We start from the raw sequence: 12,941 nt of genomic DNA, 5'->3' as shown, positions 1-12,941 counted from the left end.
TGGGGGGCTGACAGACACCCTCAGAGACCTCTCAGGGGCGCGAGGGCTCATGCGCCATCCAACTGAGTCCTAAAAGCCCAGGGCCAAGGGTGCAGCAGCCCCTCTGCAGCTGAGCTCATGAGGGGTCCCCGGGGCACAGCGCAGGCCCTCCCACGGTGCTGGCAGGTGGACGCTCCCTCCGGGTCCAGCATCCATGCCAAAACCTCCCTTGCTGGACATTTAAGGAATGATATCCCAATATTAGAGTAAAAATGTGCAAAAGGCTTTTTTTGCAAATATTTAGTTACTTATAGCTAATGAGATCATCTTCAGTTAAATTATAAAGCACCATCCACCGAGCCACGTGTGGTGTGCACACAGGCAAACGGAGTGGAAACGTACGTTAATATCTGGTAAGGAAGTTTAGGCGGCAGCAACTTTACTGGAAAACTACATACGATGGAACTTTTTGTCTGTGACCTTTGGTAGAAAAAAGTCTCTCTAGGTTTCTTCATTATAAAAATTTTGCATTGAAAAGAAAAGGAAAAGGAAAAACACAGAGCTTGCCTCAGCTGGCCCAACCCTTGTCCAGACAGTCTTAGGTCAAGAGTTGCCCCCGCCCTGGGCAGACTTTGGTCACCTGCTCTGATGGGGGATGGCAAAGGCAGCACAAACCTGTTCCGCCACAGAGTGGTCATTTTAAAATGCCCTCCTCGTGAGCTTTGCTGGAAACAAGAAGTCAGTGCGAGGCAGTAAGGGCTCCTGTAAAGCCGGTTAAGCAGTATTTGTCGGACGAATGAAGCAGAGGAGAGGCAAAACCAGGGGCACAAGGTCTGCAGGTCACCCTGATTTGGTTAAATTGCTTGTAGCTGGTCCCTGGTTGTGGATTCTGGAACTTTCTAGACAACACACAGGGTAACTTCTCAGCAGAGCTTATCCCAAGGTGATCCAGCTGCCTGCCTGAGAACTCAGCACCCCAGCCTGAAACGCTGTGGGTACCGTTCAATCAGGAAGATCCAAGAAAGAAAGCACGTTGTCCTTGGTCTCCTAACTGAGGCAGAGAGACAACAGCCACCTGCAGGGGACACACCCCGCCTCCCGGGGCCCAGACTGGCTCCGGTGCCTGCCTTCTCTGGGAAAGCTCCAGAAAGCCAGCCAAGGGCACACGGTTCTCACTCACAGAGCACAGCTCCACTCCGCACATTCACCCACGTTTACTCGACCTTCCAGATGGCGATCTTGCCTTCCTCCCTGCCCGACCCGCTCAGCACGTATCTGTCCTCGGCCGAGCACAGAGTCTTCACTGTGTCTGTGTGGGCCACCAGCTCCTTTTCCACCGTCCTCCTCTCGACGTCAATCACGTAGATCTTCCCTTTGGATTTCCCCTGTGACAGCCCCGTGCCGCCCACCCAGATCTGCCAAGAAGAAATGGAGGGGCATCAGCCACACGTGGCCCGGCCGGGGAAAGGAGACCCCTCATGGGGGCACAGTGCTGTACTCAGCACACTGGGTGGAAGGGTGCACCCCAAATCCACATCCTCCCCAGACAGGGCCTCTGCCGGCAGGCCCAGGGCAACTGAGGCTCGAGCGGACAAGGCCAGGCCAGGGCAGGGCCTGGCAGGGTGCTCTTCGAGGGGGCGCAGCCCCGCCTTACCTGCTTCTTCACCCTGATCATGCAGTTGATCTCGGAGCAGTCCTGAAGGGGAACCCTCTCCGGGGACGCGGCCAGGTCCTTCAGGCTCCAGATGTAGATGTCGTCGTATCCGGCACACGCCGCCCAGAGCTGCTCCTGCTGAGACAGAAACCACAGTGTGGGCGGTGGCAGGCCAGCGCTGCACACGCAACACACATACACTGCTGGGTACCTCGGGCATGAGCTGGAAGCCAAGGAAGGAGGTGCTTATCCCTCCGAAGTTCTCGTCGATCTTCAGTTCTTGGCGGGGAAATCCATGCACTGACACAACCACGATACTGTTCCCGGTGCCTGCGGGGGGGAAAGAGCGAGAGTGAGGGACAGCAGGGCGAGTCTGAAGCTGAGGAAGAACAGCTGCAAAGGTCGCTGGCTCCCCCCACATCTTCTGAGCGGAGCCGCACTCGTAACTGTGCTGCCATGCGGTGCCAGCGGCGGCTCCTGCACAGCCCAGGCACTTGCGCGTTTTGTCACCAACGCTCCCCCTCGCAGCGACCCTCCAGGCCGGCGGCCCTGTCTTGACGAGGAGGAAACGGCCAGATCCAGTGCCCTCTCCCGAGGCTTCGGGAACCCGGCGAGGAGCCGCAGCAGCTCCAGGCTCTCCTGCCACGTCATCGTCGGTCTCCTCTCCCTTGAGGCCGCAGGCAGCCCTCACCGTGCTGGCCATTCTGAGAGTCACGGAACAGGGCCCTGCCTCCGGAGCACATCTGTGTCTTCGCGCTTCTGTCCGTCTGTTTCCGTGAGTCACTGAAGCACAATGTCCTTCTGCAAACCCAGAGTGTCCGTGACATGAGAGCCCCGGGTCATCAGGATGAGGGCTGCAGAGAGGATGTGAAATCAGGTGCACAGGGGACGGAGCGTCGTCTTCAAAGAGTGGCGGCCGAGCTGCAAGGCTGTCCTTTCTTAGGTTTTATCACATGTACCCTGCCCCCATGTGCTAAAGCCGCTGTGCCAGCACCGCAGAGATGGGACGGGAAGACACAGCCTGCCCTCGAGGGAGCCTTTGGATGAGGAGGGCGGGGCCAGCCACAGCCAAGCCGCCCAAGGAACTCCAGCCTGCGAGGCAGAAGGGGCGCGCCCCCATGCTGCTCGGCTTCCTGGCGCAGCTGAGCCAACTGCAGGTCCCCCTCTGGCACCCGGCCTGGACGGAGAAGGGGCCCCGAGGCCTCGGAAGCCTGGCTGAGTTTGCAGTCGTGGAAAGCGAAAGCCCACCACCACAGCTCTCTTCCTGCTTCTGAGCCCGGCTAAACGTGGTTTTCCCTGAGACCTAACATGCAGAAACTAGCCTCCTATGGGAGGCCTTTTATCCAGACAGGCCATTATCCACTTGGACTCATTAACAGGCCCTTCTGGATGCTGCTGCTTGTTAGGAATGCCTGGGCTGGCAGGGAGCCCTCTGGAGAGGTGCTTCTGCCACCCTGGGGCCCTCAGCGGTCTCCTCGCCCACAGGGGCCCTTCGTCGGTGCCGACCAGCAGCTCTCAAACCGCTCCAGGCTCTGGATAAGTCGCTGACCTGCGCCAACACTGCAGGGGCCTGGCTGGCGGAGGGGAGCAGTTCACACACCGAAGTGGGAGGGGCAAACATCTGGGGGAGCCTGCTGCACACGGAGCAGCAGGTGGGGGCGGGGATGTGGCCGAGCGATCGCTGTCCCCGAGGCGGGCTAGGCACAGAAAGGGAAGGGGCTCCTGGGGCCCCTGCCGTGGGGCGGTAGGAGGGAGAAGCACCTGGGGGGGCTTTGTCCGGGAGAAGCTCCCCACGGGAGACCCCCTCGGCCGCTCCACTGCTCATCCCCCTTCATGACTTGTCCTTCTGTAGCCCTTCTCACCAGTCAGGTCAGCGTACAGGGGCTTGGCGCCCGCGCCATCAGGGCTGCTCTCTGGGGTCACTGTCACCAGCCCCCCACTCGTCACATTTCGAGGCCGACAGGGCTTTTGCCTCTGGCATCTCTTAGCTGTTGGTGGGCTCTCATGGGGGAAGGGCGCTGTTTCCACCTCACTTTTCAAATGAAGAAACAGACTCTAAGAGCATGAGGGACCTGCCCAAACTGACTAACCATCCAGTGACAAAGCCTGGATTTGAACCCGAATGCACACGAAGGCCACGGCCTGAGCCAGGGGGCACCAGCAACCTCACAGATGCAAACCTCCGACCACAGGGCACAGGGAACGCACGTCCACCTCCCTCCCAGGAAACGACCCAAGCACACGTCCTTCTGAGGGGCACTCAGGCTTGGGGTGCCTGCAGCGAGGGTAGCTTCCCATCCAGACTTAGGGGACAACTAAGCGGGTCTGAAATAGTGTGACTGGAAAGTCAGGCTCCCCAGGTTCCCCTTGCTGGGGCCTTGGGAGGACTGAGCGGAGCTGGCCCGTCTGCCCCACACTCTTCCAGGCTCTGCCCTGGTGCCCACAGACGCCTGGACGAGCAAAGACACTGGCGTGATCTCCACGTCTGAACGGATGACGTCTGAGTGACCGAGCCTTCAGCTTGTTGTCTTTGATTAGATGAAGACTTGGAACAACACTTCACAGGCAAATGTCCTCTTTCACCCGAAGAAACTACTTTCTTCTTGTACTTTTCTTAATGTTGTGAAATAGAAAACCACTTACTGTATTCAGTTAACTTAGAGCATAAACGAGATTCCGTCCTTCAGGCCAGGCTGCCCATCCTCATTCTCACCTGTTAGCTCCCTCACTGCATCTAACAGACACCTCTCAGCCAAGGTTCGTCAGCTCTGTTAGTCCGAAATGCATCCACGGGTGGACACACACACACACACACACACACACGTCTGGAGGTCAGCCAAAGCTGAGGGATACAATCCTTGGGTGAAAAGAAACCAAGTCAGCGAGGTGCACAGGTCCCCAGGTTCCCTGAGGAATAAAGTTCTCGCAGTATGCAGCAGTCCAACCTGGCTGACGGTAATGGTGTGGGGCTGCCAGTGTGGCTGGAAATGGGGGATATCCCCAGAATGAGGGAGCCCCAAAATATATGTATAAATTCTCAAGTCCTCGGCTGACTCCTAAACTGTGTATAGACAACAGAAAGTGGAACTGGAACATACAAGGCCTGGGAGGAGAGTTCAGTGCTCCCCAGCGCTACAGAGAGACGAGTTCAGCATGCGGCTCATCCAAGTTAGAAAGGCTCGGTAGACACCTGGGGCATCCCCTCGAAACCCTGGAAGGGCCCGGCTGTGAGAACAAAGACTGCGCACCAGCACTGAGGGTTATGCTCTAGGACAAAGATCAAAACTGAGATGTACTCACCCCAGAGAAGCCTAAAACCAAGCCTCCACACAGGATCAAGATGATTCGCCAGTTATTTAAGGATCTTCTAGAACTACACTTAATGCTCCATAAGGAAGGGTCTGATCCAGAGCCTCCTCAGTGTGTCAGTGACAATATCCAGGATGCAATGAAAGCTACTACACACAGGAAGTGTTAAGACGTGACTAGAGATCAAGACGGAACGAGTAAACAGGAGCAAACCCAGAGATGAGCCCGGATCCAGCAGACGAGGACTTCAGACCAACAATTACAAATCCATTTCAAACCTTACGGGAAGATACAGAGAGGAGGGTGAAGCGATGAAGAACTTAGCAGACAAATGAAGTTCTTCAAAAAAATAAAATAAATGGAAGTTCTAGAACTAAAGTGAAAATTTGCGGGATAGGTGTAACAGCAGACAGGACACAGGAGAAGAAAGGCTCAGATCTTAGCCAACCAAAGCACAGAGAGAAGCGGAATGAAAAACTTATTACACTGCCCGAGACCTTTAAGACGTTAGCCAATGGTCTCATATATATGTAACTAGAATCCGAGAAGACGGAGAGCGAGAGTGGGTAGAAGAAATATTGGAAGAGATGGTGGTTAAGCATTTCCCCCAAATTCATGAAAGTGCACTGCCAGCGAGATGAACACAAGCCCTTCCCACCAAGCACGCGGTAGTCCAGCTCATGGAACCAGAGAAGAACCGCCGCTCCAGAAGCCGGGCGCGCTAACTGAGCAGAACAGTAAGAACGATGGCAGATTGCTCGTCAGGAACACACAGAGACGACAGGGGAATGATATCGCTAAAGTGTGGGGAGAAAATGAGAACTGTCAGCCTGGAATTTGTTTTCAGCAGACTCAGATCGTAAGAAATACTGCAGGAAATTCTTAAGGTGAAGGGGAAATGATGCAAGATGGAAACCTGAGCTTGAAGAGGGAACGAAGCTCACCAAACACGGTCAATATATGGGCAAAAATAAACTTTTTCTTACTTTCTTTGAAAGACTGTGGAGTACTTAGCAAAAACTTTAAAAATATATTATGAGGTTTATCACAATCCTAGAAATAAAATCCTGCATTTAACAGCAGCACAAGGGGCAGAAAGAGGTACGTGGAATTAAGTTGACTGCTCTGAGCTGCTCACGTTAACAGGAAGTGGTGTGATCGTCACCTGAGAGAGACTGCGATGAGGTCCGGCCGCAGACTCCGTCCTCGGAGCAACCACTCAACAGCAAAACAAAAAATGTAGCGCTAACAAGACAACAAAGAAGGTTAAAACGAATATTAAAATAGTCCAAAAGAAGGCAGGAGAGGAGAAACAACGAAGAACAGATGGGAAAACGGAACAGAAAGAAGGCAACAGTACACTTCTAACCATATCATCATAGCATTAAAAGTGAATCGACTGATGAGCAAAGGATCTGAACAGGCCTTCTCCAAAGAAGATGCCGAAATGGCAAAAGGCACATGGGAAGATGCTCCCCATCGTCAGCCCTCGGGAAGCGCAATCAATGCCACGACGCGATGCCACGTCACGTCATGGTCCCATGCTAGCCACTAGCATGGTTCCAACCAAAGCCAGAGGAGCTCCGGTGAGGAGGCAGGGGGAGCGGAACCCTCCTGCGCTGTGCTGGGAATGCAAGATGGAGCAAGTGCTCCGGAAGGGGGCTGACGGTTTCTCAAATGGTTCAACACCATTAACCCAGTTCCACCCACCAGAGAAAAGATAACCAGACTAGCATAAATGTAGTAAATTCATACAGTGCAGTACTGCTCAGCGATAAAATGCAGGAGCTGGGAACTCGGAAGGCCACGGATGAATCCTCAGAATCCTGTGTAGACTGAACAGAGCCACAGAAAAAGAGCACGCGCTGTAGAGCCCATTTATAGAAAGTTCAGGAACAAGCAAAACAAATCTAGGGATAGAACTCAGAACCACCGTTCCCCTGTGAGGGGGCTGCCTGGAAGGAGCACCGAGGAACGCAGCTGCGATGGATGTCCCCTGCGTCTTGACTGTTGGGTGGTTATGTGGTGGATCCTTTTGTCGAAACACAACAAACTGTACACTCAACGTTTGTGCATTTTACCACACGTAACACATGCTTGAATTAGAGAAAATGTGTTCACACCCTCACCCATGTTATCCGGTGTATATATGCCAGGGAACAGTTCAAAGTGCAGACAGCTGTGCTCTGCGATGCTCAGCAATGCAGAACACAAGCCACCGGGCACAGCCGCTGCACCTTCCAGTCAGACGCCAGACAAACGCCCAGCTCGGTCCCACAGACAGCCCCGCCCTGGGGTCTGTGCTGCGAGTGGCAGAGGTGAGCACACGGCACGCTCCTGACAAGCGTGCCCTCCGGCCTGCACTCAAATGGCAGGGCCCCCAAGGGCTCCAGAAAGAGCAGTGACGACTCCTGGGGGCACCTGGGCTGCGTTCTCACCATGAGTGGGACACAGCGAGAGCAAAGGGGAGAGCGGGAGAGAGGCCAGCACTTGGAGAAGCGGCAGGCGCCTCGGGGAGGCGTAGGGGAGCCCTGGAGAAACAGCACAATCAAGAGGGACGCAGGGACGTGGGGAGCCAGGGAGCACAGAGAAGGAACCAGAATTTTAAAACAAAAGTTGGAAATGTGGAAAGCATGAAAGAGGCCGGTAGCTCCCATTCGGTTTCCTCGTCCTAGTGCAGGGGTCAGCTTCCAGTTCTGGCGGCGGAGCCCCCAGGACTTACAGCACCACAGGCGGCCATTGTGCAGTCTGATGGACGAGAGCCCGCCGCTCGGCAGCTGGAACCTGCTGGTCACCCGCAGCGTGCTCACGTTCCATGCCAGGACCGTCCCATCCACGCTGCACGAGTACACCTCCCTGGCGGTGTAAAGAATATCAAATTTTGGCCCCTGACAACATTGTAGACGTTTTAATCCAGAAAAGAACAAAATTACCATTAGAGAAGGCATGCACACGGTAGACAGTAAGTGACGTGCAAACACACTACGAATGTGGTGGAACAAGGCCTAGCTAAGATGTCACTGACGCAGCAGGAATGGGCCTTTTAAAAATTTTTTTGATTTTTTTTGAGGAAGATTAGGCCTGAGATAACATTTACTGCCAATCCTCCTCTCCTTGCTGAGGAAGACTGGCCCTGAGCCAACCTCCGTGCCCATCTTCCTCCACTCCATAATCAGGATGCCTACCACAGCCTGGCCCGCCAAGTGGTGCCATGTCTGCACCCGGGATTCGAACCAGCGAACCCCAGGCTGCCAAAGCGGAACGTGAGAACCCAACCACTGCGCCACCAGGCCGGCCAGGAAAGGGGCTTTCTGAGGACGCCCGCTGTCGCCCATCACTGTAGGCTGCCGGCTCCGCTAGGTGTCGGTGAAGAGAACTGTAACGTGGCCGTTAACTGAATCTACCCCTCGCACGTGCTCTCCAAGCTCACTCACCTGCGCAGCGTGGGTGACTGGCAGCTCACGGGTGGGGCTCTAGACAGTGCAGCCCACGGCCCGCCACTTCCTGGTCGGGCTCAGTTTATATCCCCCTGACCTGGGCCTGGCTGGGAACCAGTGGCACCCCTGAAACTAAGGGGACAAGGGGGTGGGGGAGGGTGGCACAGAGAGAAGCAGCCGAAAAGCTTTGGAGCCATGGCCACCTGTACCAAGTGAGTGACCTGGCACCTCTCGCACACTCACTAAGCGTCTGCTTCCTGCACAGAGGGAAACGGGGGCCCCTCCTGGTTCTCAAGTCTGCCCTGGGCACCCGCTGCGCGCTGGCCCTGTTCTAGGCGTGGGGCACACAGCAGAGAGCGGAGCAGACGCAGCACCTGCCTCAGGAAGCCGATGTTCTTAGTGCAATAGATGGGGGGGGAATGAGGTCAACACTGAGCTGTGTCCCCCCACAACGATATGTTCAAGTCCTAACCCCCAGTACCTCGGACTTGATGTGCAAATAGGGCCTTTACGGAAGTATTCAAGTTAAAAGGAAATCAACAGGTGGCCCTGATGCAACCTGACCGGCGTCCTTGTAAGAAGGGGAAATGTGGACACACACGCACAGGGAGCAGGCCGTGTGAAGACGGACGACTTGAGAGCTGCGTCTACAACCAAGGATCGCGGGCAAACCACTGGAAGCCAAGCCAAGGAAGGCCGAGCGCCGGCTGCCACTGACCACCACGCCCACCCCGGACATGGGCCCTTCTCTGCACCCAGGACCCGAAACAGACGAGAATGTCGCCTGACTTCTACAGACCCGCTTCACTCTCCGTGCCCGGTCCAGCCCCTGTAGGCGATCGCCCACAGCGACTGTGAACCCTCCCTCCAGGGGCCCCGACCCACCCAAGAGCCGAAGGGTCCCTTCCCCTGGCAGGGCCCAGCCGTACCTGGGCGCCTCCGCTGTGTCCTGCACAACCAAATCCGTGACACTGGAGCGGTGATCGGTGAGCTGCTTGTTGCACGACATACTGTGGATGTTGATGATGTAGATGACGGAGTCCTCCGAGCCGACCCACACCTGGTTCTGCTCCGCCATCACCATGCAGTTCTAACGGGAGGCCAAGAGGACATCAGAAACAGTCACCCCACGGCCTGTAGATTCACTGCGAGCACTGAGCCAGCGAATGCTGAACCGCTGCTGCGAGGGCACCTGCAGCTAGGATCCTTAGCCCCTGGTCACATTCTGTCACGTCCGCACGTGACCTTGTTTGTGTGTGTCTCTGTTTACAGACTCTTATTTTATATACACTGCTGATTCATTCCCACCGAGCTCACAGCCAGCCGCACCGTAACTCCCGCCTGACAAGGCTTTTCGGGCACGTGTCTTCTCTGTGGGGCACGTTGCAGCCTCAGGGACACTAGACAGCACCGCGGCTCCGCACCAGGGCCATTTTAAACAGCAGGATCACCAATAAAAACCACAGAAGTGCAGAGAACGCGGCACTGAATAGGCCATGAAAAGGACCCTCATCCACAGCACAAGCTGCAACAAGAAGGTGTCACCTTGTTCCTCAGCAGGGAACACGCACGTCGGGCAGCCTGCGTTCTGCCCCACTCTGTGCACGTTCGTGGCTATGCATAACCAGGAGAGCACCGTATTTTGGGGGATTACAAATAAATTTTAGCAAGTAGGTGAGTTTGCAGACATGGGATCTGCAAATAATGGGGACCGACTGTCGACAGTGAAAAAATGCCAGCACTCTGCAGCTAGACTGCGTTCGAGGGGTTTCCCGCTCAGCAAAGTCAACAACCAGGGGTTATTTTTAGACTTTTTGAAATAGAAATTAAGGATGAAAACACTAAAGAGTGATAAAAGCCACACAAACATGTGACACCCAGCTGTGTCTGCCTGCACACTGGCCAATCCAGTCGCACCTGAGAGGCACTCCCCACGTCGTCCTCACCTGAGCTCGTGTCGCGCCGACGGTCAGCCAGCGCCTCACTGGCTACTTTATGATCGTCTCTCCTGTCTTCACCCGTGGTATGTGCCCTGCTTTACTGGTAACCGAACAGATGCCTCAGATTCTCAAATACGAGTAGATTTCAAAGAGTGCAAGTTATGTCCCGTTGGGGGCGGGTAAGGCTACATCTAACATCAGATGTAATCGGTGCCGGTGGCACTGAACTGTACTTATCTTTAAGGCAGAAGAAAGAGCTTGCAAAAATTGATAGCTTTAATTTTACTGATAAACATTCCCATAATTTAGAAAAAGACGTTAACGTGCTAATTTCAGAATTAATTATTCATTTAAAAAAATCCTTTCTTTTTAGCATCTACCTGAGGACTGGTATAATTTTAGTAAAATGTCTTTCTTTAGTGGCCCAACGATATCTTAAACTACTTTGAATGTCAAATTTCAGAGGAGGTAGCATTTTCTTGAGATAATTATCCGTTTCTTTCTTGTTAAATGGTACAAAACATCTCCGTGAAACCAGTAGGAAGATCCTTGCACATAATTGGGATAACTTATCACTTTCATTAAACGTTACCTGGCCTATTGTGGGCAGGAGAGACGGCTACAGAACGCAGCCTTTTGATTTTAACGACGATCTTAAGTTATTCTATTTTTAAAAAGGCTTTGAAATGCTTGTAACTAAGACAACACAAAAAAATTAAATTTAGAATAAGAATTATCTCTTCAATTTCTCTTTCTTGTTTTTTTGCTTGGTCTAAGGCATTATTAGTCTTTTGTAAATATTTTGACTAATGTCTGTTGTTGGATCCTGTTACTTTATCATCTGAGGCTCATTATTTGACTATGGGGGAAAACGATTTAGCGACTTATTTTCTTGCTAATGTGTGAAGTTTGCCATTCAGGCACTTAAGAACCATCCCCATCCTCTCAGCGATGTGTGTTTGAATTCACAGTCTCTCTTTCACAGCAGCTTTGAAAGCACAGACTGTGCCACAGAGTGTCACATTAGTTTTAGATGATGGAACCTGGCCATCGAAATTGATACTAAGTGATGCCTAACACTTAGGTATCTAAACGTCGCATTAAACGTGGGGAAAATAAGGTTGATTCATGTTACAGGAGTAGGGCACGAGGATTTCCCTAGGAAGACCCCTTGGGACAGTGGCTTCTTTCACACCCTCAGAGGGTCTTGAACAGGATGAAGCCCCCCGACAGCAGATGTGCGAGTATTTTGAAAGGTGGGATGGCATCATAACCGACGGCCTGGAGTCACTGAGTTCACAGGCAGCCCCAGCGGAGGAGCCGCACCTCCTCTTTGGTCCAAAAGAAACCTGCTGATGGCTTCTCCCCTGGAGACCCCAGAATTCGCGTGAACCCTTCCAGGTGTGGTCCATTTTAGGGCCCTGGTGCACGTGGGTAACTTATACATCGTGTGGAATGTACGACATTCTTTGCAGCGGGTGGTGTGTGGCCCGGAGAAGCCCACAAGCAGGCAGCTGACTCCGCGTAGCACTCACGGCCGTTGGTCTAAACTGTGACAGTGGATTCTTGGGTGAGGGCTGTTTTGCATGGATCAGCATGATCGACTGGGGTTATGTAATACCCTCTCCTGACCGGGCGTGGAACATAACAACCTACGTTACACGAATGCACATTTCAACTACCCACCTTCCCAAGAGTACAAGGATCTGGGCCTGGGAGAAAGCCTGACTTGTTACACTCTCAGGCGCTGTTACAGATTCTCTAATCTAGAGGCAGGAATTAAAAGAACCGCTCGACGCAGCTTGACAGGACCTGCCATGGCCGCCTGGCAGGGAGGGAAGAGTCAGGGACGGTGGACCATCAAGGCCCCACCTCCCACTTGCTGTGCCACCTGCTGCCACCTGCTGGCAGGAAAAGGTTCGCGGCCTCAGCCTCCTCCCTGGAACCAGGTGCCTCTGAAGCTCTAGCACCTTCCAGGAGGAGCAGGTCCCGCTATGGCTCCCACTTAGCACTGTGTGCCCGGGCAAGTCAGGCCACTGACAACAACGCCAACTTCATCGGGCTCCGAGAAAGACGCCCGAAACCCATGTGGCCTGACACAAACACCAGCCGTTGTCATTTAAGAAAGCTGGATGAAACGCTAGACCGTCCTCGCCCAGATCTCGGTTCCAACTACCATCCTCCACTCTCAGGAGCCAGGGCTCCAGGGAGAAATGGCTGATTCTGGGGGCAGAGAAAACACGAGATGGGCCTGGAGCTTTTTGTCACGCCGGAAAATAAGGACAGCCTCGAAAACAAGTTAAGAGGATGAGGCATGTGGAAGGGACACAGGGCCCACCTGAAAGAGCGCCTGCGGCTAAAGCAGGAACAGGAGCAGCAGCGAACCAGTGCACAGAGAAGAGACGGATTCTCTCAGAGGAGAATTCCTCCCCCTCCAGGACCTCGACGCCCACTCCCGCCCGCTCCCCAGGCAGGCTGCACTCCACGACTCACTTCTACAGTAGGGTACGGGGCGGGGGAGCGGGCGCCACAGTGCGGGAAGCTGCAGATGCCAGCCACCAGCGATCAGGGTCCACCTCACCCATGAGGCCACGTGGACGTCTGAGAGGATGTGAGGAGAAA

At 54.0% G+C, this 12,941-nt stretch overlaps 1 protein-coding gene across 4 annotated transcripts in view; it reads right to left on the bottom strand.

Moving 5' to 3' along the window:
• Nucleotides 1-217: 217 nt before the first annotated feature.
• The window catches only part of DENND3 (DENN domain containing 3), a 63,436-nt gene continuing 50,712 nt past the window's right edge, over nucleotides 218-12,941 (bottom strand). For 3 of the 4 annotated variants that reach the window (XM_044781109.2, XM_070481691.1, XM_070481692.1), the window contains 5 exons: nucleotides 9,309-9,469; nucleotides 7,665-7,798; nucleotides 1,845-1,963; nucleotides 1,634-1,771; nucleotides 218-1,394 (listed from right to left, as the gene is read on the bottom strand). In XM_044781109.2, the coding sequence (XP_044637044.2) occupies nucleotides 1,194-1,394; nucleotides 1,634-1,771; nucleotides 1,845-1,963; nucleotides 7,665-7,798; nucleotides 9,309-9,469 (753 nt within the window). In that variant the 3' untranslated portion in view covers nucleotides 218-1,193. The remainder of the gene's footprint in view (nucleotides 1,395-1,633; nucleotides 1,772-1,844; nucleotides 1,964-7,664; nucleotides 7,799-9,308; nucleotides 9,470-12,941) is intronic. The other variant, XM_070481690.1, reaches the window with a different exon arrangement.

This window comes from Equus asinus, chromosome 12 (assembly GCF_041296235.1).
Source record: "Equus asinus isolate D_3611 breed Donkey chromosome 12, EquAss-T2T_v2, whole genome shotgun sequence".
Lineage (NCBI taxonomy): Eukaryota > Metazoa > Chordata > Mammalia > Perissodactyla > Equidae > Equus > Equus asinus.
The sequence above is the reverse complement of the archived record's forward strand: the minus strand, read 5'-3'. Positions and strand labels throughout refer to the sequence as shown.